Source organism: Peromyscus eremicus, chromosome 8a (genome assembly GCF_949786415.1).
Source record: "Peromyscus eremicus chromosome 8a, PerEre_H2_v1, whole genome shotgun sequence".
NCBI classification, from domain to species: Eukaryota; Metazoa; Chordata; class Mammalia; order Rodentia; family Cricetidae; genus Peromyscus; species Peromyscus eremicus.
Window position 1 is genome coordinate 73,129,277 of NC_081423.1, and position 22,201 is coordinate 73,151,477.

At 43.3% G+C, this 22,201-nt stretch overlaps 2 protein-coding genes across 2 annotated transcripts; one reads left to right on the forward strand and one right to left on the reverse strand.

Moving 5' to 3' along the window:
* Positions 1-1,962: 1,962 nt before the first annotated feature.
* Positions 1,963-2,712, reverse strand: LOC131916307 (general transcription factor IIF subunit 2-like). Its single transcript, XM_059269616.1, has one exon. The coding sequence runs from the start codon at positions 2,710-2,712 to the stop codon at positions 1,963-1,965; it is 750 nt and encodes a 249-aa protein (XP_059125599.1).
* Positions 2,713-19,970: 17,258 nt separating this feature from the next.
* Smim36 (small integral membrane protein 36) lies at positions 19,971-20,252 on the forward strand. Its single transcript, XM_059272353.1, has one exon. It carries the CDS (start codon positions 19,971-19,973, stop codon positions 20,250-20,252), a length of 282 nt encoding a protein of 93 aa, XP_059128336.1.
* The last annotated feature ends 1,949 nt before the right edge of the window (positions 20,253-22,201 follow it).

The following is a 22,201-nucleotide window of genomic DNA, read 5'->3' on the forward strand; positions in this document are numbered from 1 at the left end:
CCCACAAGGAAGGGCTCTGCTCATCCATTTTCTGTCTGCTGTGAGCCTGACTCTGCTCCTTGTAGCAAGAATCTTAAATGATTCTTATTAATAAAATCAAACCTAAGGCCAGTTATTGGGGTGAATGCTGGAAGGTCAGAGAAGCAGAACAAGCCACAGCTAACCTCACCTGGCCAACTTCTCAGCTGGTCTTGTTTCCTCAGACTGGAAGCTTCTGTGTCCTCATCCCAATGGCTCTCAGCTGAACTGCTGCTTGAAAGTCTGAATCTTAACCAGCTAAAAGCTTAACCAAGCCAAATGCCTCTAGTTTCTGGTCCTCACGCCTTATATATCTTTCTGCTTTCTACCACCACTCCCTGGGATTAAAGGCTCATTTTCTGGGATTAAAGGCGTGAGTCACCATGCTTGGCTGTATCCTTGAACAGATGGATTTCTGCCTCTGGAATGCTAGGATTAAAGGCGTGTGCTAACAGTGCCTATCCTAAGTATCTAGTGGCTTTTCTGTTCTCTGACCCCAGATAAGTTTATTAGGGTACACGATATTTTGGGGAACACAATACCACCACAGCTAAGGTCCTTCTCTTAATGAAAAATTATTTCCTGGCCTTAATTGTACAACATTTTCTTACATTTCCGCCATTTGTACAGCTTGGCTGCAGGCATCCAGAGCAAAGAATAAAACACAAACGAGCTCTAAGCAACTTTTCAATGTGCTTACTTTGTTGAAGGATCTTTTGCTTTGCAGGTGTGATTTAGGACTGCTTTAACACGTGGCATTTTGTCTAGAAGAAACTCATGGTGTGCATGGACTGCTTTCATCCACAATCAATTAAAGACGACAAGAAAAGGGTATTTGAATGCTCTAGGAAACAGTGCCAGCCTTTTCTACCTCAGCTGCACCACCCTACAGCCCCGACTCAGTTGGCAACGGAATCTGATAGTCGAAGGTCAGCTCTTGCCTGCAGAGTGGGAAGTGAAATTCTTAGGCCAGAGCCAGGCTCCAAAGAGCTTATACCTGGTTAGAGGAGATGTATCTTGAAATGCAAAGGTTCTTAATTTTCAATTATTATTAAGAGATTTAAAAAAACATTCTCATGTGTCTGTGTGAATGTATGTGTGGCTGCCTGAGCAGACCTGAAGAGGGTATGGGTTCCTTGGAGCTGGAGTTATAGGCCGCTGTGAGCCATTCTAAGTGAATGCTGGGAACTAAACTCATACCTTCTGCAAGAGCAATGTATGCCCATAACCTGCGCCCACTCTCTAGCCCTGATTTCCTTATTTTAAAAGTAAACAAAAGGAACACTAACACCCACAGTTTGGACTCTTTCTCTTATCATATCATAAGGGTAAAACAGACCAGTGATGAAAGCTGCCATTTAGTACAAAGTGAACAGGTCCCTTTATTGATGTATGCTTGAAGGTGAACATGACCTCTGTGGAGACGAGTTCCCTCTTCAGTTTCAGAAAAAGGAACTTGGACTGTGTTGTCTTAACAGTTTCTGTAGCTGATGGCCCTTCCTCATTAGTTTCTCAGCAATACAGACAATTTTCATTTAGGAAATGTCCCACTTATACTTGAAAAGTTAACCCTTAGAAACAATAGCAGTTTTAATTCCCAAACACCTATCCAAACCAAGAAAACATTTTTTTTCTTCTGTGAGGGAGGATCTTGCTGTGTGTTCCAGGCTCGCCTCAAACTGGCATCTTCCCGCCTCAGCCTCCTGAATGTTGGACATGTGGCATGCGCTAGCATGCCCAGCTGAATGCTATGGTTTATTTAATACAAGTTTAGTCTATAAATAACACCTTTCTCTGTAAAAAGCACTTGAGAAACTTATGGAAGGAACGCCAGCTTTAACAGTTTCCTGAGAGGAACTGCAGAACTTTGTGCTGTCCCAAAGGCAGTCAGTGTGGTGTGAGCCGCTGGCTGATGGCGCCCTCTCAAGGCTCAGCACATGCTTCTCAGTCACTCTTCTCTTCTGCTTGGTAATGCCTATACTCTGGCTTCAGCTCCCAGGTGTTTCTGTGAATCCCCTTCACGTTCCAAATGCCAATTTCTTTCAAGATTTCTTTCAGGTATCCCACAGGTTGTTTTGTGATGTCCACTAAGTCCTTAAAATAATAGTACTGATGTTTCTCAAAGGCTGAAAACAGCATGTCTAGGACGTGTTGTTTGTCTGCCCGAACTCGCTTTCCATCTTCCTTCTTCTTCCTTTCATTTTCAATATTGTGCTGATGGTTAGCAACAGGCTTGTAATTGGTCGTTACAACTTTGTCCAGCTGCTGTGACAGCCTTACAGGTTTGGAAGACAATTCTATTTGCAACCTCTTTAATCTCATGTAGCTTTCACTGGCAGCAGGTCGGCATTCGGCTCTCTGTACCACTGTTCCTTCCAATGACTGTTTACCCGAGGAGCTCTCCGTAAACACTGCTAACTTCTGTCCTCCAACACTTTGCAAGACAAATGGATGTTCTCTAGGAGCACTGACTGAAGCTGGTTTCCCACCGATATCATGAACATTTGCAAGATCCTCATTCAAAGTAAAAGACACCTTAGTCTTTCCTTGATTCTTTGCAATCCTCAGTTTCCCAACTTCACCTCTTCCAGGAGCTTTAGCCCATTGCTGGGACAAGTATTTAGGAACCTTGACCAGCCACATGCCGGTGTTCTGTTTGGCGCCTGTCAGATCGAGTTCCCTGCACTCCGCCATGAGTTTGTCACCTGTGGTCAGATCGAGTTCCCTGCGCTCTGCCATGAGTTTGTCGCCTGTGGCTTCGAGCTGAAGAATGGAGAGCAGCAGACAAGAACCAGCCACCGGAGCAGGGAGACCGTGAAAAGCAAAAAGCTGGCGTCCGTTCACCGGCCAGGAATTTGAGATGGATGATATCTTACTAGCTGATTGTGACTCAAATACCTTAGGAAAAAAATGTTTGAAGAGGTAAAGGAAATTTTGCCTCTCTGGGAACTATAAATTGCTCCTGAAAAAATACAAAAAGTGGGTTCTATTAATTACTTAGGATATAAGGTAGGTTTACAAAAAAAAAAAAAATTCAGCCACAGAAAGTACAAATTAGGAGTCATCAATTAAGAACTCTTCATGATTTTCAAAAAATGCCAGGAGATATTAACTAGCTGTGGCCCACAATTGGATTAACAACTCAAGAACTAAGTAATTTATTTCAAACCTTACAAGGTAATAAGAACTTAAATATTCTGTAGCAGGAATCTTAACAGGTCTTATTAATGAAATCAAACCTGAGGCCAGTTATTGGGGTGAATGCTGGATGATCAGAGAAGCACAACAAGCCACAGCTTCCTTACCTTGACAGTTCCTCAGCTGGTCCTGTTTTCCTCAGCTTCTGTGTCCTCATCCCAATGGCTCTCAGCTGAACTGCTGCTTGAAAGCCTGAAGCTTAACCAGCTAAAAGCTTCTAGTTCCTTCACGCCTTATATACCTTTCTGCTATCTGCCATCACTCCCTGGGATTAAAGGCGTGTGTCACCATGCTTGGCTGTATCCTTGTGGCCTTGAACTCACAGAGATCCAGACAAATTTCTGCCTCTGGAATGCTAGGATTAAAGGCGTGTGCTACCACTGCCTAACCTCTATGTTTAATATTATGGCTATTCTGTCTCTGACCCCAGATAAGTTTATTAGGGTGCACGATATTTTGGGGAACACAATACCACCACAATAGTCCAAGAAAATTATCAGCTGAGGCTAAGAGAGAATTGGCTTTTGTAGAAGAAAAATTATAGGATAAAAATGTGGGTTGCTTGGATCCAGAGCTTAATTGTATCCTAGTCATACTACCTTCTACACATTCTCCTACAGGAATTCCTATGCAGAAAGAAAATAATATATTAGAATGGATATTTCAACCACACAGAGTAAAAATATTAAAGGCCTATGTAAACAAGTTTTCTGAATTGATTCTAAAAGGAAAGTCAAGACTTCATCAATTAACAGGAATAGACCCAACAAAAATTGTGATATCTTTTACTAATGCTGAAATTGCCTTATTATAGGCAGAAAATGAACATTGACAAAGAGCTTGCAGTAATTTCTTGGGAGAGAATAGCAACAAATATCGGAAAAGCAAGAAGCTTCAGTTTATAAAAAGAACTAATTTCATCCTTCCTCACATTGTACAAGGAACACCAATGTCTGGAGCTCCTATATTCAATGCAGATGACAAACACTGCCCAAATATCAGCTTTGGACTACAAACTGCTCAGGACAATTACAAGGCAGTTAGCTACAATGGTCCAGTATTATAGACTATTCCAGCCAGTACTTCAGATAGGCCTTGCACTTTCCCATCACGCTGAGACTGGACAACAGCCAGCTCTTTCAGGACTTAATCTTATCTCAGTTTTTTCAAGGTCCCCTAAAGGTGTCATTACCCCCAGACAACAGGAAGTAATTTTAAAAACATGGCCCTCATATTCCCAAGAGGTATGGGTGTATTTTGGTCATGTGGTGGATATATGTCGTCATTTAGGGGGGTTAGTTGCAAGTTATTATTGGTCATGGTCAGGAAGAAAACTAAGCAAAGGAGATCTTGGTTCAGAGGGCAGAGTTCACATTCAGCTGGCCAGAATGGACCATAGAGTTTTCTGGATGACTCAGAGGAGGATAGAGGGACACACAGAAGGAATAAGGAGGGGTTTAGAGAGATGTGTGGGCCTGTTTGATCCGGGAAGGTGGAGAAGAGGGTCAGGTGATTGTTTCTGCATTGCTCCATGTATCTTTCAGGTTTATTTCCTAATATTTAACTCCTGATATTTATTTTTTGATAAAACAATAAGAGAAGTTGCAATAACAGTCATACAAAATGCTCTGCTCTGAGCAGAGTGCAGGGATAGCTCCCTGCCCCATGCAACTCACTGTTTGAAGAAAAAAAAAAAAAAAAAAAAAAAAAAGTCCTATAGCAGATAAATATGAACAACATGTGAAATAAGATAGACAAGGGCGATAGTGCCCATCAAGAAAATGAACACAGGGGGCAAAAGTCTTCCTTTTATAAGCACCATGGAAAGCCTTTCTATCCTCTCTAAAAGAGTCTCCTTTGAGCAATGGTCCAGAGGAAGCCAGGGAACAGGCTCTGCCCGGGAACAGATGAGTGGAGAGGCAGTCACAGGAAGAATGGCAATTACTAAGACCACAGGGTGGGAAGGCCCAAGAGAGTGTAAGGAACACCAATGAGTCTAGAATAGAACAAGTGAGGGACAGTGCCTAAGAATGACAGGAGAGGAATGGCCAGACATACTTGTTCATGGCTTTACTGCTTTTGGGAGGATGCTAGCTTTTGCTGGGGGGATGTGAGAAGCCATTTTGAGGTTTTGGGCAAAAGAAAAATATGGTTGGTTTTTCAGAGGCTCCCTCAAGGTTACTATGGTAGAAGGGGGCAGTGTGAGAGTTGAGCAGATAATCTAGTTGCAGCATTTAGTCAGGAGGTACCCGAGGCCTGGCACAACCCCGAAGCAGTAAGATGGTAAGAGAGCCTTGGAGTGCTAGGATATTTTGAGTGCAGAGGCACCAGGATTCTGTTACCCCATATGGCATTTGTGCCTGCCTATGGGTTGCCTTCAGCATCCTGGCAATTAACACTGTCAAAAATCTCAGTTACATCTGAGCATTCTCTATATCTCAGAGCCAAGCATACATCTCAGATCCTTGCATGTCTTCCCAAGACCAATCTACATATCTAAATAAACGAACCCTAGCATTACGTAAACCCTACTTGGGAAATTGGATGAAGATAAAGAAGGCGTCTTTAACCATCCGTACCCTAATCACAGGTTATAAAAAGTCCAAAGGCAAAAGGAAGACAGAATGCCTCCAGATGGTCTGAGACTCAGATAAGGAAATACAGAACATCATTATGGGTGTGAAGCATTTCTAACCAGAGAGGAGAAGAGAGCAGAAGTAGAGAACAGATCCGGGAGGGGATAATAACCTGCTGTCCCTAAAACTGGGAACTTTCTCAGTTCAATTGTTCAGTGACTTGGTTTCTGGAAAGGGTTCTTGTCAGTACTTTCAAAAGCAAAATAGAAAATCAGGTTCTCTCGGATTCGATGGAAGGAGCAATTGGTATCCTTTCCACATTTCCTATTTTAGAAGGCGCTTACAGCCCAGCTCTTTGCTTCTTCTTCTTTTTTTTTTTTTTGATTTATGCGTTCTGAGATTTAAATCGAGAGTAAATCTTATTGAGTTTGGCAAGATTTATCAGAGGGCACCTGCCACCAGGATTGACCACTAGAGTTTGAGTCACACATAGTAGGAGGAGGAGGAGGAGAGAACCAACTCCTGTATGTTATTTCCTGACTTCCACATGAGCTCTGTGGCAGGTGTGCCCCCTAAACACATTCTCAAAGCAAAGAAAAGAATGTTTAAATAATAAACATTATTAATATTATTATTAGCATTTTTATGGAAAACTGACAATCCTGGGGAAATTGATTCATCCTAGTCATAGAAAATAGAAGCTAATGTTTCTTCCTGGCTCTATGTGGTAGAGTGAAAGTCGCCCTCCCAGAAGATACCCACATTCTACTTCCTGGAACCCATGCATGTTACCTTACACATGCAGAAAACACGAAACCCAGGTTCTTGAGATGGGAAGATTATACTGGATTATCTGAGTGGGCTAAAACTACAATCACATGCTGATTTTATGTACAGAAAGAAGACAATGAGAAAATGGAATATGTATTTGAAATGCTGTCCTTAAAGATGAAAGTGATAACTCACAGACTGATAGCTAAGTGGGAACAGGAGAGCTAGACATGATAGGGCATGACTGTAATCCCAACCAACACTCAAGATGTGGGGGCAGGAGGAAGGGTGGAGAGAGAGGTGGAAACCTATGGTGGTATTGTGTTCCCCAAAATATTGTATACCTTAATAAACTTATCTGGGGTCAGAAAACAGAAAAGCCACAAGATACTTAGGCTAGAAAATGTTAGTACACGCCTTTAATCCTAGCATTCCAGAGACAGAAATCCCTCTGGATCTCTGTGAGTTCGAGGCCGCATTGGAAACAGCCAGGCATGGTGACTCACGCCTTTAATCCCAGAAAGCAGCCTTTAATCCCAGGGAGTGATGGTAGAAAGCAGAAAGGTTCATAAGGCGTGAAGACCAGAAACTAGAAGCATTTGGCTGGTTAAGCTTCAGGCTTTGGAGCAGCAGTTCAGCTGAGAGCCATTGCGATGAGGACACAGAAGCTTCCAGTCTGAGGAAACAAGACCAGCTGAGAAGTTGGCCAGGTGAGGTTAGCTGTGGCTTGTTCTGTCTCTCTGATCTTCCAGTATTTCACCCCAATACCTGCCTCAGGTTTGATTTTATTAATAAGAACTTTTAAGATTCATGCTACAGAAACGGAAAAGACCTGGTCCTCTCCCAGCACGCTGGAGCAAGCACAAACTTGCCAATACCTTGATTGGTGGGTGGCCAGCGGTATTTTTGTACTTCTGACCTTTAGAACTGTGAGAGAGTATCTGTGTTCTAACAACAAAGCTTATGTTAACTTGTTACAGCAGTCACAGGAAACTGATACGCCTACACACACCAAAGCTCACATATTCAGCAGGCGAATTTATTACCCCAAACGATTACTTTTAAACATTTTTCCCTTTTCTCCATCAAAATTCCGAGATACTATGCTAGTGATGGACACGTGATCAGAGCTAACAGCCAAACACTTCTTACTGCCTTTAGCCTCCTCTTCATCCCTGATGACTTCAGCCCTCAGCTCACTTTATTATTCTCTTTGCTCTTACGTCTTCATCCTGCTTGGCAATTTGAAACTTTAGCATACAGATCACTGATGACCTCAGCTTGAAATGTATGTCCTTTGTCCCACCTCAGCTGTGTGTCCTTGGTCTTATCACTCCCAAGAACCCTAAACTCTCTATTTCAACACTGTCTGGCTCCAGCTACCACCCTAGGATCTTCCTAGGACACCTGTCCCTTCTCCCAGCTCTCTTCTGACCACATGGGGACCATTGCATTAACTCCACCATGTATCACGTTTCCCAGCCACATACACATCACATATCTTGGTTTCCCTCATCACCCATCCAGTTTCAGGGCTTTGATCAAGTGTCAGAACCATTTCCTTCCTAGCATTTTCTATCCCCCCCCCATTTCGCTTACCTGATGAAACCTCCTACCTGCTTAACCAAACCATCCACCTACCTTGAGCTAATATGTCTCTTTAGATTCTCAGGGCCACACCTTAACTGGATGGTGGACAACTGTTGAATTTCACTGATCACTAATTAAGAAAACACCTCACAGCCCGATCTTATGGAGGCATTTTCTCAGTTGAGGCTCCCTCCTCTTGATGACTCTAGCTTGTGGTGGTATTGTGTTCCCCAAAATATTGTGTACCCAAATAAACTTATCTGGGGTCAGAGAACAGAAAAGCCACTAGATACTTAGGCTAGAAAATGTTGGCACTCATGCCTTTAATCCTAGCATTCCAGAGGCAGAAATCCATCTGGAATCTCTGTGAGTTCAAGGCCACATTGAAAACAGCCAGGCATGGTGATACACACCTTTAATCCCAGGGAGTGAGTCTTTAATCCCAGGGAGTGATGGTAGAAGGCAGAAAGATGTATAAGGCGTGAGGACCAGGAACTAGAAGCATTTGGCCTGGTTAAACATTTGGCTGGTTAAGCTTTTAGGTTTTGAGCAGCACAGTTCAGCTGAGATCCATTCAGATGAGGACACAGAGGCTTCCAGTCTGAGGAAACAAGATCAGCTGAGAAATTGGCCAGGTGAAGTTAGCTGTGGCTTGTTCTGTCTTTCTGATCTTCCAGAGTTCACCCCAATAACTGGCCTCAGTTTTGATTTTATTAATAAGAACTTTTTAAGATTCATGCTACATCTGGTGCCCAACGTTCATGGTACAAATTCACTAAAAAGCCTCTTGCCTGTGGCCTTGCCGGCCCCAGCTCAAGGCCCAAGCTATACTCAGCTGGTTGTGGCGGGTGCACGCTGGTAGGATTTGCTGAAGGAGACAGAGTCAGAAGTATCCCAAGGTGGGCCTGCCTAGGAGGTTTGGGAGAAGCTTCAGCCCGGGCCGAACCACAAACAGTGGTGGAACCATGAAGGCAGCGGCTGCTACTCCGAGTTGCTGGTTACTTCTCATCGTGTTGGTGACTGTGGTGATGCTGCTACCTGGGACGAAGGGTTTACCGCTGCTTGTTTGGAGAAGAATTGCCAGGACCATCATGTTACAAGAAAGCATCGGCAAAGGTCAGTTTGGGAAAGTTTGGCAAGACAAATGGTGAGGAGAAATTGCTGTGAAGATACTCTCTTCTAGGGAAGAATGTTCATGGTTCTGAGAGACAGACATTTATCAGACTATGATTGCTCCAAACCACAGAGGAGGCATAAAAAAAAAAATCTACTGGGAACCATGACCATGCCTACCAGCAACTTTGAAATCTTCAAAAGGATGATAGGACCCCACAACAATGATTCCACATGGACTATGATAAAACCATTAAGCTGATTAACACCAAGGAAAGATTGACTTTGGACTACAAATGGGTCAGGACAATTTTGAGATGACTAGCTGAGATGATCCAGCCTGACAGACTACTCGAACAAGGACTTGTGACAAGCCCTAAAATTTCCTATTATACAGAGACTGGATAAATGATACAGGACTTGACAATTAACCCAAAAATTTTCTTTTCAGGATTCCCTAAAGATGTCTTTGCCCTAGAAAGCAGAAAGTAATTTTAAGAAAATGACACCCACATTCCCAAGAGGTGGGATGGGAGGTTTTTGGTCGTTTGAATTATGGATATTATCATTGTTTATGGTGGTTGGTTACAAGTTGTTAATTGTTAATGGTCAGGAAAAAAGCTGAACAAGGAGATTAGATTCAGAGTTTTTGTTTAAAAAAAGATAAAGAAATAATAGGATAAATGAGTAGATCACTGAATCTACACTAAAAAGAAAAAGGGGAAGATATAAAAATGACAAAAGGTAGATTACTGAATCTATTATGAAAAGAAAAATACTTTTAAAAAGGAGCTACTTGTTTTAAATAAGATGAGTAATGAAAATTTTTTGTCTGAGTTTATCAAATGTTACTGGACTGGACATTGTTATATATTAATGGAGTTTTTTGCCTGAATCTGTCAAATGTTAGTGGACTAGACACCGTTAATGTAATCTTGATATACTTATTGGATATAGTTTTTCTTGTATTAGTTGTAAGCTTTTTTAAATTTTAGGCAAAAAAAGGGGAAATGTGGTGGTATTGTGTTCCCCAAAATATTGTGTACCCAAATAAACTTATCTGGGGTCAGAGAACAGAAAAGCCACTAGATACTTAGGCTAGAAAATGTTGGCACTCACGCCTTTAATCCTAGCATTCCAGAGGCAGAAATCCATCTGGGATCTCTGTGAGTTCAAGGCCACATTGAAAACAGCCAGGCATGGTGATACACACCTTTAATCCCAGGGAGTGAGTCTTTAATCCCAGGGAGTGATGGTAGAAGGCAGAAAGATATATAAGGTGTGAGGACCAGGAACTAGAAGCATTTGGCCTGGTTAAACATTTGGCTGGTTAAGCTTTTAGGTTTTGAGCAGCACAGTTCAGCTGAGAGCCATTCAGATATGAGGACACAGAGGCTTCCAGTCTGAGGAAACAAGATCAGCTGAGAAGTTGGCCAGGTGAAGTTAGCTGTGGCTTGTTCTGTCTCTCTGATCTTCCAGAGTTCACCCCAATAACTGGCCTCAGTTTTGATTTTATTAATAAGAACTTTTTAAGATTCATGCTACACTAGCTTGTGCCAAGTTGACATAAAACTAGCCAGTTACACTATAGAAGAGTGGCCCCACTCCTGATTGGGGTCCATGTTTCCATGTTCATTCTGAATCCCATCTTTGCCCAAGGATGATGCTACTATGATTTTTCCTTTGGCCTTTCATATTAGAATGTTCCCACGGACCCACACACATGCTTTACTGTAATTCATCTAAGAACCAAACAGAATCTTGTTTTCTGAAATCCTTCCCAGCTCAAATCCTCACAGTTATCTATAATCTACACTCACTGCCCTCATGGTCTGTTTTAAGTTCTTTTGTCAATCTGTATTGGAGAATTTTCACCCTCATCCCACCCCTCCTCTGATAAACTCAAGTTTTTATGAAGACTGTAAAACTAACAGCCAAATTCTCTAGTCTTTTATTACCCAACCATTTAGCATCTTTCACACTTTTTAATTATATTTATCTTGTGTTAGGGCACATGCCACTGGGCATATATGGAGGTCATAGAACAGCCAGTGGATGTCAGTTCTCTCCTTCTACTCTGTGGGCCCTCAGAATTAAACTTGGGTTGTGCCTGGTGGCAGACACCTTTGCCCACTGTGCCATCTTACCAACCCATCATGCAGCAACCTTTAACCCAGTTTTTCTGTTCGTTTAGTTGACCCCTTTCTCCCTTAATTTTCATGATGCTGTATTCTGGGTTTCCTCTTACTTCACTGTCCTCGCCTTCTCTTTCTCATTTACTGATCCTCCTTCTCTGCTGGGACTCTAGACATTGGAACACTTGGGTCATCATCCTAAGACCTCTTCTCCTTGCCTGAATTTTCTTACGAGGCTTCTCATTCAGTTCTGTGAGGGTGTGCAGTGGTGCATATGGATGGCTCTGAAGCCTGTGTTTGTAGCACTGGCCTTTCCTCTGGGATCCATGCTCAGAGACCTACCTACCTCCTCTGCATATCAAAATTAACTCATCCTGAGGAGATCTCTTGGTACATCTGATCCCATTCCCACCACCACCCCCAACTTGTCTACATGCCCCCATATGAGGGCATCTGATGTCCTGGGATCAGAGTTATAGACAGTTATAAGCCACCATGTAGGCAGTGGGAATTGAACCCTGGTCCTCTTACAAGAGCAGCCAGTGCCCTAAACCACTGAGCCAACTCTATGTCCCACTAAATGAGACATCCTATAGACCGGTTACCACTCTGGCTATTGGTAGAATTATGTGCCCTTTATGATCTCTCAATTTTGCCAACTTGTCCTCATCTTGGAGTCTTAAAAAACTTTTGGCTATTTTTCTTGCATCCTCTGGGCATATATTCCATCCTAAGTATCTGTGGTCTGTCCTATTAGCATCTCTCAGTTACTGTACTTTATTTACTATCCAGAACATTGTTGCCCAGTGCCATATGCAGGGTGGGGATGGGGGTAAGGAGGGACATCTCTATGTACTCACCATTACATGGAACAAGCCCAGTCTTTTCTGTGTTGGAATGCCCTCCTGGGTGATTCTAGGCTTTCTCTCAACATGTAATAAGATAGGTGTTTAGGGGGGACACACATTAACATCTGAACTCTTGTTGCCTTTGGGACCCCATTTTAAAGTTTCATTGCCTTGTGAGTAGGGAAGCTGCTTACATTCCTCACTCTTCTTGTCTTGTATTGGAGGCTTTAGTGTTTTTAGCTATTTGCTACATAACACCGATGTCTTCAAATTTTAAAAATAGCCCTTGTTCTACCCATAGTGCCTAATTCTTGGTTTACGGATGTTGGTATAAATGTCTGAAATGTGCAAAAGAACTCAAGAATGATGGATCTGGTTCTTCAAGGCTGGGTCTCTCCCAAGAGACACTGCCTTTAGAAATCCTGGGTGATACAGGGGAATAGAAATGGGTTGTGATCATTCTTGAGAAGGAGAGAAAGAGAGGCATGGCATGACCTTAGCCTCTTCAAAATCTATTCCCCGCCCCCACCCCCATCAATGTTGGTCACCGGCATTTTTATAGGCCTGGGTATTTTTTTCTGTGTCTTCTGAGGGCTTTTGCCGGGAAGTTATAAAAGGCCACATGAGGGCTGCCAAAAATGAGCTATTTTTAACGGAAGGTCTTTATCTTTTGTGGAAGTAAATTCTGCATACAGGCATTCTATCTCATCACACTCACTTTGTTCTGGAGCCATACCTGAGAAAAGGGAGCCAGGATTCCAGCATAGTACCAGAAGGGGCAAGTCCCAAATTAAAGCGGAAGGGGCCCTTTAAAAAACCTGTAAGCCTCACAGTTTTCTTTGAGCCCAATCTGATCTCACCTATAGAGACCAATATTCAAAAGGACCCCCCAAAAGGATGACTTACAGCAAAAACATCAATCCCTCAATTGTGGAGACTGGAAGTCTGAAGTCATTCTGGAGGTTCAGAAGGAAGATCTGTCTCCTGTCTCTCCCAGATTTTGGTAACTGCTGGTAATCCTAAATGCTCCATGGAGTAAGAACTCCCATCTCACCCTGTCTTCACATGGCATTTCCCTTTTGGGATGTCTGTGTCCTTACGTTATACTAAGTATAGCCATGTCAGACCTCAACTCAGGACACCTTGTTTCCAAAGGAGGCTATACTCTGAGGTTCCAGGTAGGTATGAATCAAGGCCGGGGGGTGAGGGTGCAATTCAACCCAATGCAGTGGGAGGACTATAAAATGGTTCAGTGGTAAGATGGAGCAGTATTTCTCCAGAGGCTGCCAGTGAGACATGGGTGTCTGCAGCTGGGACCTAGGATGAAGAGTTGGAAAAGGGTCCTGTCTTAAGTGAAGTCCTGTGTTCTTTTGAGAATACAGATTAGTTACATTGTTTCACACTGCCACTCTTGCTCCACTAGCGTCTACAGCAGCGATTCTCAACCTATGAGACCCTTTTGAGGAGTTGAACAACCTGTTCATAGGGGTCACCTAAGACCATCAAAAAAAAAAAGACACAGAGATTTACATTGTGATTCATGTAGCAAAATTACAGTTATGAAGTATCAATGAAAATAATTTTATGATTGGGGGGTCACCACAACATGAGGTCACAGCATTAGGGAGGTTGAAAATCATGGGCTACAGAGTGTGTCCTTTCATTTTCTACTCAGGTTAGAAAGGCCAGCACAAAGCCTTCCTGAAAAGGGTGTGGCACCTGGTCCACCCACCATTGGATGGACCACAGTGCATCCAGTTCATCCAGTGGATGAAGCCACACCCACAGACACGTGGGCAGCACACATTGGACTTGTGGGTTACACTTTTTTAAATGAGACATGAAGTTAAAAGACATTGAGGGGCGGAACGTGGGTCTGGAAGGAGTTAGGGGTGAGAGGCAAACGAATATAATTCAAAATTGTATGCATGTATGATGTACTCCAAGAAGTAACAAAATCTTTCAAAAGAGGGTCAGTTTTCTTTAATGGTGGGACACCTTGTATGTTGGCCACACTTCAGGGAAGGCCCCACACTCAAGTTCAACACAAAGTGGACTTGATGGGGCAAAGAGGGAAAAAGAAAGAGAGGAGGGAAGAGAGAGAGAGAGAGAGAGAGAGAGAGAGAGAGAGAGAGAGAGAGAGAAAGTTGGTGAGGTTGATTTTGGCAGAGTTGAGGGAGGGGTAGATGTGATCAAAATACATTTTATGGAATTCTCAAAGAATTAATAAAATATAATTTTAAAATATTATGTTATAATATTATAATAAAGTATAACACATGCACACATATATTTTAAAACTTGCCTTAGGGTGGAGGATGTGGCTCAGAGGTAGAGCATTTACCTAGCATGCACATGGCCCTGGGTTCAACCACCAACACATCCAAGACAAGAATGAAAGAAAAGGAGAAAACAAAAAGAAAGAGAAAGAAAAGGACACTGGCCTTGTCTTCCCATCATCTACTATTTGACCCTAAAACATCACTGCTCTGAATCTAAATGTCCTCAACTAAAAAGGGAAGGATATCTCCCATAATTTTTATAGGTTTGTGACATTTTTGCCTCTGACATTATTAAAAATTAACCCTGCACTTTGGGGACATTGTATCTTATAGAGAAACTCTGTATAGAATACCAGGAATAAATTCCCAGCCACAATATTTAAAATACAGAAAAAATACTTGGGTATTTTAAACAACAAACTCTAGTTGCCTTGAAATGTAATAGTGTCACAACGATATGGACACTATTTCCAGGTCAGCAGTCCCCATGGGGCCGCGCCGGTCTTCCCCCGCGGGGTCCGCCCCCCCCAGCCCCCCACCCCCCCACCCCCCCCCACCCCCCTCCACCCCCCCACCCCCGGGCCGCGGATTTCCGCGCAGCGCCTCGCCTCGGCCGGCGCCTAGCAGCCGACTTAGAACTGGTGCGGACCAGGGGAATCCGACTGTTTAATTAAAACAAAGCATCAGTACAAATATTTGTGAACACAAGTGAGAACCCATGGAGTACTCCTCCTCTCTTAGGTTCTGAATGCCTTTCTCCCCAGCAGAGGGTATTCCATACAGACATTTGATCCCTATTGCAGGCTCTAGGGAGAGGGGAAGAGAGAGAGGGGAGAAGGAGGAGGAAGAAGAGCAGGAGGAGGAGAAAGAGAAGGGAGAGGGAAATAACATGCCATGGCTTCTCTAAGCCTCAGTTTTCCTAAATTCAGAGACCAAGTCTCCAATAGAGGGACTGAAGGTTACTTTTCCACCTGAGCTCTGCAACACTGCGTGTGTGCCACAGCTACACAGATCCGGCTCCGAACCCCCGAGCATCTGCCAGCATGCTAAGTGTGCAGTTAATGTTCTCCTCGGGGAACGAGGAGTGAGTGCATCCTGACTGCCCTGAGGGGCTGTTCTGAAATGCGCCTCCTTATTAGTTTTTACATTTCCTTTCCCTGCCAAGCATCATCTCTGGCCTTTTGTCAAGTTGGTTGTCGTTACTCAGTTAACCACTAGATGGCACAAAAGGAAAAGGCTTTAGGGATTAAAAGAAGGGAAGCCCCATTGGAGAGGTTGGCCATCATGTGAAAAAAAAGAAGCAGGCATCCTGGTGTTAATTAGGTAAAACCGGTAGGCTTCATTTCACCTCGAGCATTACAGGAAGTAGACCTACCAGAAAGGTTGGTCATAGGATGAAGTTTTTGTTTGTTTGTTTGGTGTGTGTGTGTGTGTAAATTTTATTTTATGTTCATTGGTGTTTTACCTGCATGTATGTCTATGTGAGGGTTTCAGAAGTCCTGAAACTGGAGTTACAGGCAGTTGTGGATGCTGGGAATTGAACCTGGGTCCTCTGGAAGAAAAGCCAGTGTTCTTAACCACTGAGCCATCTCCCCACCCCTCCCCCACCCCTGCAGAATGAAGTTTAAGCAGAGATAGAACAATGAGACAACAAGAACAGGAAGAATAAAAGTCTATTCTGATAGTACTAAACACCTGAAGCCAGAAGCAATAATCTTAAAATATTATAGGACACCAAGTGAAAGGTGATGAATTGGGCTGATGAAAGAAGAGAAGCCAGGCCAGATTTACCATCATGATTAAGGGTTATCACCAAAGGAGTCTAGAACTGGTGGGAAAACCCCACTCACAAGAGCAGAACGGTGGCATACACTTTAATTTAATATGGACCGCACTACATGGAGTTCTCATGTCACCGTCAATTTTAACAAGTCTCTGTGCATCTGTTTAAAGGTGCCAAAGTGACCCTACATGTTGTTCCATGGAGACACCTGGGCTTTGGATGTTCAAGTTCACTACAGAAGTTAAGAAGCCAGAGCTCAGGGTGGGCAAAAGAACGTGATGAACTGGTGCAAATCACTGCCTTTTAAAGCCTGGCTTCAGCCTAGGACATTGCATGTGATTGACACGGGCAGGAGACAACCCCACTTCCTAGGGTCCTGTGCTCACCAAGAAACTTCCTGATTGCAAATGGATTTTTCTATAGATCTGCCTTCAGTAAGAAAGCAAACCATGGTCCTTCCAGAGGGAGCCACAGGAGCTCAATATATTGGCACTCTATTTTTAACATCTGTCTCCTACGAGCTGTGTAAACAGAAATTGTTGCCAGGAAAAGGACTTTCTCTTGACAAAATTAATTCTCTGAATCTATTGAACAGCGTTGAATTGTATATTGAACACATCCTGGAGTATCTCTTGGCAGATGTTCAAGGTCCATTTGACCATTTCCCTCACCTTCTGCTTTTATATTCTCCCATTCAAATACTAACCAGATCCAAAATTAGATGAAATTGGGCACAGTCAGAGAGATATGGTCACAGACTTTACTTTCATATTTTATGCTCAAGAACATACTTGCATAGTAAAATATCCATGAAGACTTCTATTAATGTAGACTCTAAGACTCAAGTCCCAAAGATCCTCATCAGATCTACCTGGGTTAGATACAGGTATCTTTATTAATAAGAAGCCCAGTTGAGTCCAAGAAGGCTGACCCAAAACTACAGTATATGAGAAGCATTCATCCTGAGTCCGGGACCACACAATCATAGAATATTTTACTTGGGAAAAGATCTCTAGAAGATTACAAGTGACCCTCTAAAGCATTCCTGAATTCTCAGGTTCCTGTGGAAGACGGTGCAAATGGGTATGGCAGGAAGCTCATTAGACCTTAATAATGCTAAAACAAAACAAAGAAAACTACCAACCTCAACCTCTGGATGGATGCATCAGCCTTTAACTAGGCGTATCAGAAGACTGCCGTTATCGTTAGAGAAATGGCGGTTAGTGTCCTGTACAACCAAAAATACACATACAAAACCAAGAAAAATAAATGAATTGTGGGAATGTCAAAAGTTAGGTTTTTAACATAGTGACCAAATGCCTCATAGAAGCGGCTTAAGGAAGGATCCATTTTGGGTCATGGATTTGGAGGGGTTCAGTGCATCATGACCAAGAAGGTGTGGCAGAGCAGAGAAGCTCATGCCATGGTCCAGAAAGCAGAGAACAGGGAAATGCCAGTATTGAGCTCATTTCTCCTTTTCCTCTGTCCAGACCACTAGCCTGTTGGGCGGTACCACCCATATTCAATGTAAGTCTCCGTTCTGGGTTAATCTTTTCTGGAAATGCTCTCACAGACACACCCAGAGATGTGCTTCGTTCATCTCCTAGGTGATTCTAAATCCAGCCAAGTTATTAATGAAGATTTGCTGTTACAGAAGCCCAATCCAAAATTTCAACTTCTTAGTAATTTCAAGATGGCAGTGGCAGAACACTCTGAGCATAGAGTCTGGTGCATTGGTGTAAATCATAAGAAAATGGAGATGGGTCTGTTGGCACTCTGGGACAGGACTACAACTGAGATAGGAAAAATTTATACCTAGAAGAATAACTTATTCTAATCCACATATGACTTTCCCCTCACCTTGCAGGCCCTCTTGCAGCCAAATGTGGTCTCTTCAAAATGCAAACAGGATCTTGTTGCTCCCTGGTCAAAATTCCAATGGTACCCTCGCCCTGGGACCAAGGCTACAGCCCTTAGCATAGCCCAAAAGTTACCCACCCCCATGCTCTTCGTTCTTCCTCAATGCTTGAGTTACACTCCTTTGTTCCCATTCTTCTCATTTTCTGGCCTTTTTTCTTCTCAGATCTTCCACATACTCTACTTTCTGTGCCCACAAGAACCCTTTCTGCCTGTCCTAGCTAGATAAATTTTACCCTTCAGGTCATGAGTTAAATATTGCTTCCTTATTGGCCTTTTTAAAATGACATTGTAATTAGCCTGTTCATTTTATAGATGGAGGATACATGCCACGACATGTTCTTGCTCCAGGTAGCCTGAGGACAACTTTTGGAAGCTGGTTTTCTCCCTTCACCATGTGGGTCCTGGGACTCATACTCAGGGCATCAGGTGTAGTGGCAGGCTCCTTTAGCTGCTGAGCCACCTAACTGACTCTGTTTATGGAATTGTTTTAATCCATTCTGGGACCTTCTCTTGTTATGTCCCTTATTAATGTATTCCTACCCTTCACTTTTTAAATTTTAAGCCTTATTTTATTTTTAATCACATATATGTGTGTGTGTGCCTGTGTGTATGTGCACATTAGTACAAGCGCCCTCTGAGCCAGAGGCATTAGATTTTCCTAAAGCCAGAATTACAGGCAGTTGTGAGTCACTCAGTGTGGATGTTGGGAACTGAGTTCAAACTCCTCTGCAAGAGCAGCAAGTGCTCTTAACTGCTGAGCTATGACTCCAGCCCATCCCATCATCCTTAAAGGCTGATTTATGCAATTAATTTTTTAACATCTGTCTCCCTGCAAGACCATCTTACCTTTACCACAGCCTCATTGATGTTTAAGGAAGATCATGAGACATAGGAGGTACTTGAAAGGATGGATGAGTGAAGAGAATAAAGGATGGTGAACGTCTCAGTGACCGGTCTATTTCTGTGACAAACACCAAGGCAACTTATAACACCCAGCATTTAACTGGGCTAACAGCTTCAGGAGTTAGAGTCTGGGATGGTCATGCAAAGGTTTGGTGGCAGGAAGAACTGAAAGTTCACATCCTGACCCACAGGCAAGAGGCAGACAGAGGAGTCTTGAAGTCCTTTGAAACTTCCAAGCCCATTCCCAGCATTGTACCTCTTCCAACAAGGCCACACCTCCTAATCCTTCCCAAACAGCTCTACCAAACGGAGACCAAGTATTCAAACACAGGAGCCTATGGGAGCCGTTCTTACTCAAACCAACACAGTGAATGTATCAGGTGCTGGTATATTCCTCCTGATTAAAAGATGCTGATCCAAACCCCAAAGGCCTGGAACCCCAGAACACTCCACACTTGGCATTCAACTTCCATTAGGTGAAGGCTAACAACACTACACACACTTCGTAGTCTTCCAGGGCAATCTGGGTTTGTGACTGTTGTCTTGGTGTGGTATGCGCTCGCTCATTAGCAGCACTTGTGTTCAGGCGCCTCTCCCCCCCCCCCACTCTTCTCTCCAGTGTTGGTGCCTGTGGTATTAACAGAAAGAGCTTAAGTTATTAAATTGAGCAGCTCTAATCCCCGAGGTTTCCTGGAGCAGTGGGGATTACTGTATTTTTTATTCCAGAGTCAATGTAGCCTTTGTGTTGGCTCCCTGCAATGCCCAAACTGACCCCAAATGCCTTTCCCTAGACACATTTCCCCGCCGCCGCTGCTGCCACCGTGGGAGAGGTGATGGAGTTTTACCTGGAGATCGACCCTGTCACCTTGAACCTCATCATCCTAGTTGCAAGCTACGTCATCTTACTTTTGGTGTTCCTCATCTCCTGCGTGCTGTATGACTGCCGAGGCAAGGATCCCAGCAAGGAGTACGCTCCGGAGACCACACTGACCGCCCAGCCTTCCATCCGAGTGGTGGTGACACAGCATAGCGCTCATGGATCCCACTGGGTAAGGGGACCCAGCCTTCATTTTAAGGATCCTGCTCCAATAGGGAAGAAAAGCACCGTGGTATGAGACTGGATACGGGATGTTGGGGAGAGACCACCAAATGCAGCAGGAAACAACTGTCCCTGTTGTGGTTCCAGTTCTCTCCCCAAATGCAGGTCCTGACTGGAGGAAGAAACTGAGGCTCTGTCTTTCTACCCACCCTCTGCTCACTCTCTTCGTGAATGAAGCAACTGTTTAAGGTAAGATGCTCCGATGGTCTCCAGCTGTGTTCTCCAAGTGCAAGACCTCAGCACTATCATTTTACAGTGAGGCTGGTTACTCATGCCTTCATGCTAGGAGGGAGAGGTGATGCATAAGGTTTAAAAGATGTGTAGGGTGTCGGGGGATGGAATAAATAACGAAACTAAATCACATCTGTACTTTATAACTCCAATATTTCTCAGTAATCACATTTATTTATACACTCAGACTTCGGGTTATTATTTTTTTTGTATAACAGCTCACACCATTCCATTTCCCCTCCAATCACAAGCTGTGTGACCAAGCCTGGGTTGGGCTACCTCTTCATACCTCAGGCCTAGGGACAGGGTCATTTGAAAATTTCAGTTTTCAATGAGTCTGTTCACTAAAACTACTTGAGACAATGCTTGACAATTAGTCTTGCTGTGATGAATGTTGGCTTTATTTATTCCTACGTGTACTTCTCATCAGAAAGGTTGATCTCTGGGGACTGGAAGGAATTCGGTAAAATGCTAACTACAGGAACAGGAGGACCCAAGTTCAGATCCCAAGCACTGACATAAAAAAAAAAATGGATGTAGTGTCATATGCCTGTAATCCCAGAGACAGATAGATCCCTGGGGCATGGTGGTCATCTTGTCTAGCTGGATCAGTGAGCTCCAGTCTCCGAGAGAGACCCTGCCTCAAAAAATAAAATGGAGAATAATAGAAAATACCAACCTCTGGCCACCACGTATGTACACATGCACATGCATACCTACCTACACATGCATAAATACATGCACACACACAAACACACAATGTTTTACCTCTAGTCTTCAAATCTGATCTGATTTAATACAAACGTATTGAAGATTTTTTTTTTTTATAGTCTGAGGTCTTACAGCTTTGTGTTTTAATCCCCAAAAGAGTACTCACAACCTTCTTGCTCCTTTTGTAGTTGCTGTTGACTAATAATTTTTTTCTCCTGCTCATTCATCCGAGCTTACATCGTTATCTCCATTGTACATGTATGTGCCATGCCCTCCCTTCCCTTACAGGTCTGCTTGATGATCGGCTGACCCTTTTTTCTGCTGAGGACCTGTGTGGAGTTGAAAGATGTGAGCCATGAGCTCCTGCCCTCTGCGTTTCGCTGCCTAACAGGGGGCAGAAGAGTCACACCTGCCCCAGACAGTGAGAGGAAAGAGCATTGTGTATGCGCTGCCAGGGTCTGTAGAGGCCGTGGGAGCGGAGATGCATTTGCTCAGTATTGATTGGCCAGTTTCACCAACTTGACCATCAGAGAGATGGTGATTCAACTTTCAACTCCTGGAAAGTGAAAATGGGTTGGAAATACAGGAGGTGACCTTTTGTATAGAAGGAATGGCTAAAACAAAGCTTAGAAGCAAAAAAAAATTATAGAAGCCGTTGACTGTGGAAGTCTAGTGTCTTCCGAAACAATGAAAAAATGTGAAACAGAATTACAGTTTCTGTGAGGGAAGAGGGAAGAGGAGAGCCTGCCCCATGCTGCCCTGCCAGATTCGACCCTGAATTCTCTTTTGTCTTTGCATTGTTAAAGTCGCTGTAACAATACGAAGACAGATTGGTTCCCTTACAGATGTGTTTTGAAAATTATGTTGAAAATATAGAGAAAGATTTTTTTGATGTATGGTCAAATAGCAATCTCCACTCTTAAAATGAAAATGTAAAACATGACTGTATAATATTGAAAATTCACACACTGCTTCTAGAAATTTCTTTTTTCATATTAATGTCCTTCTTTATCTACCCTATGT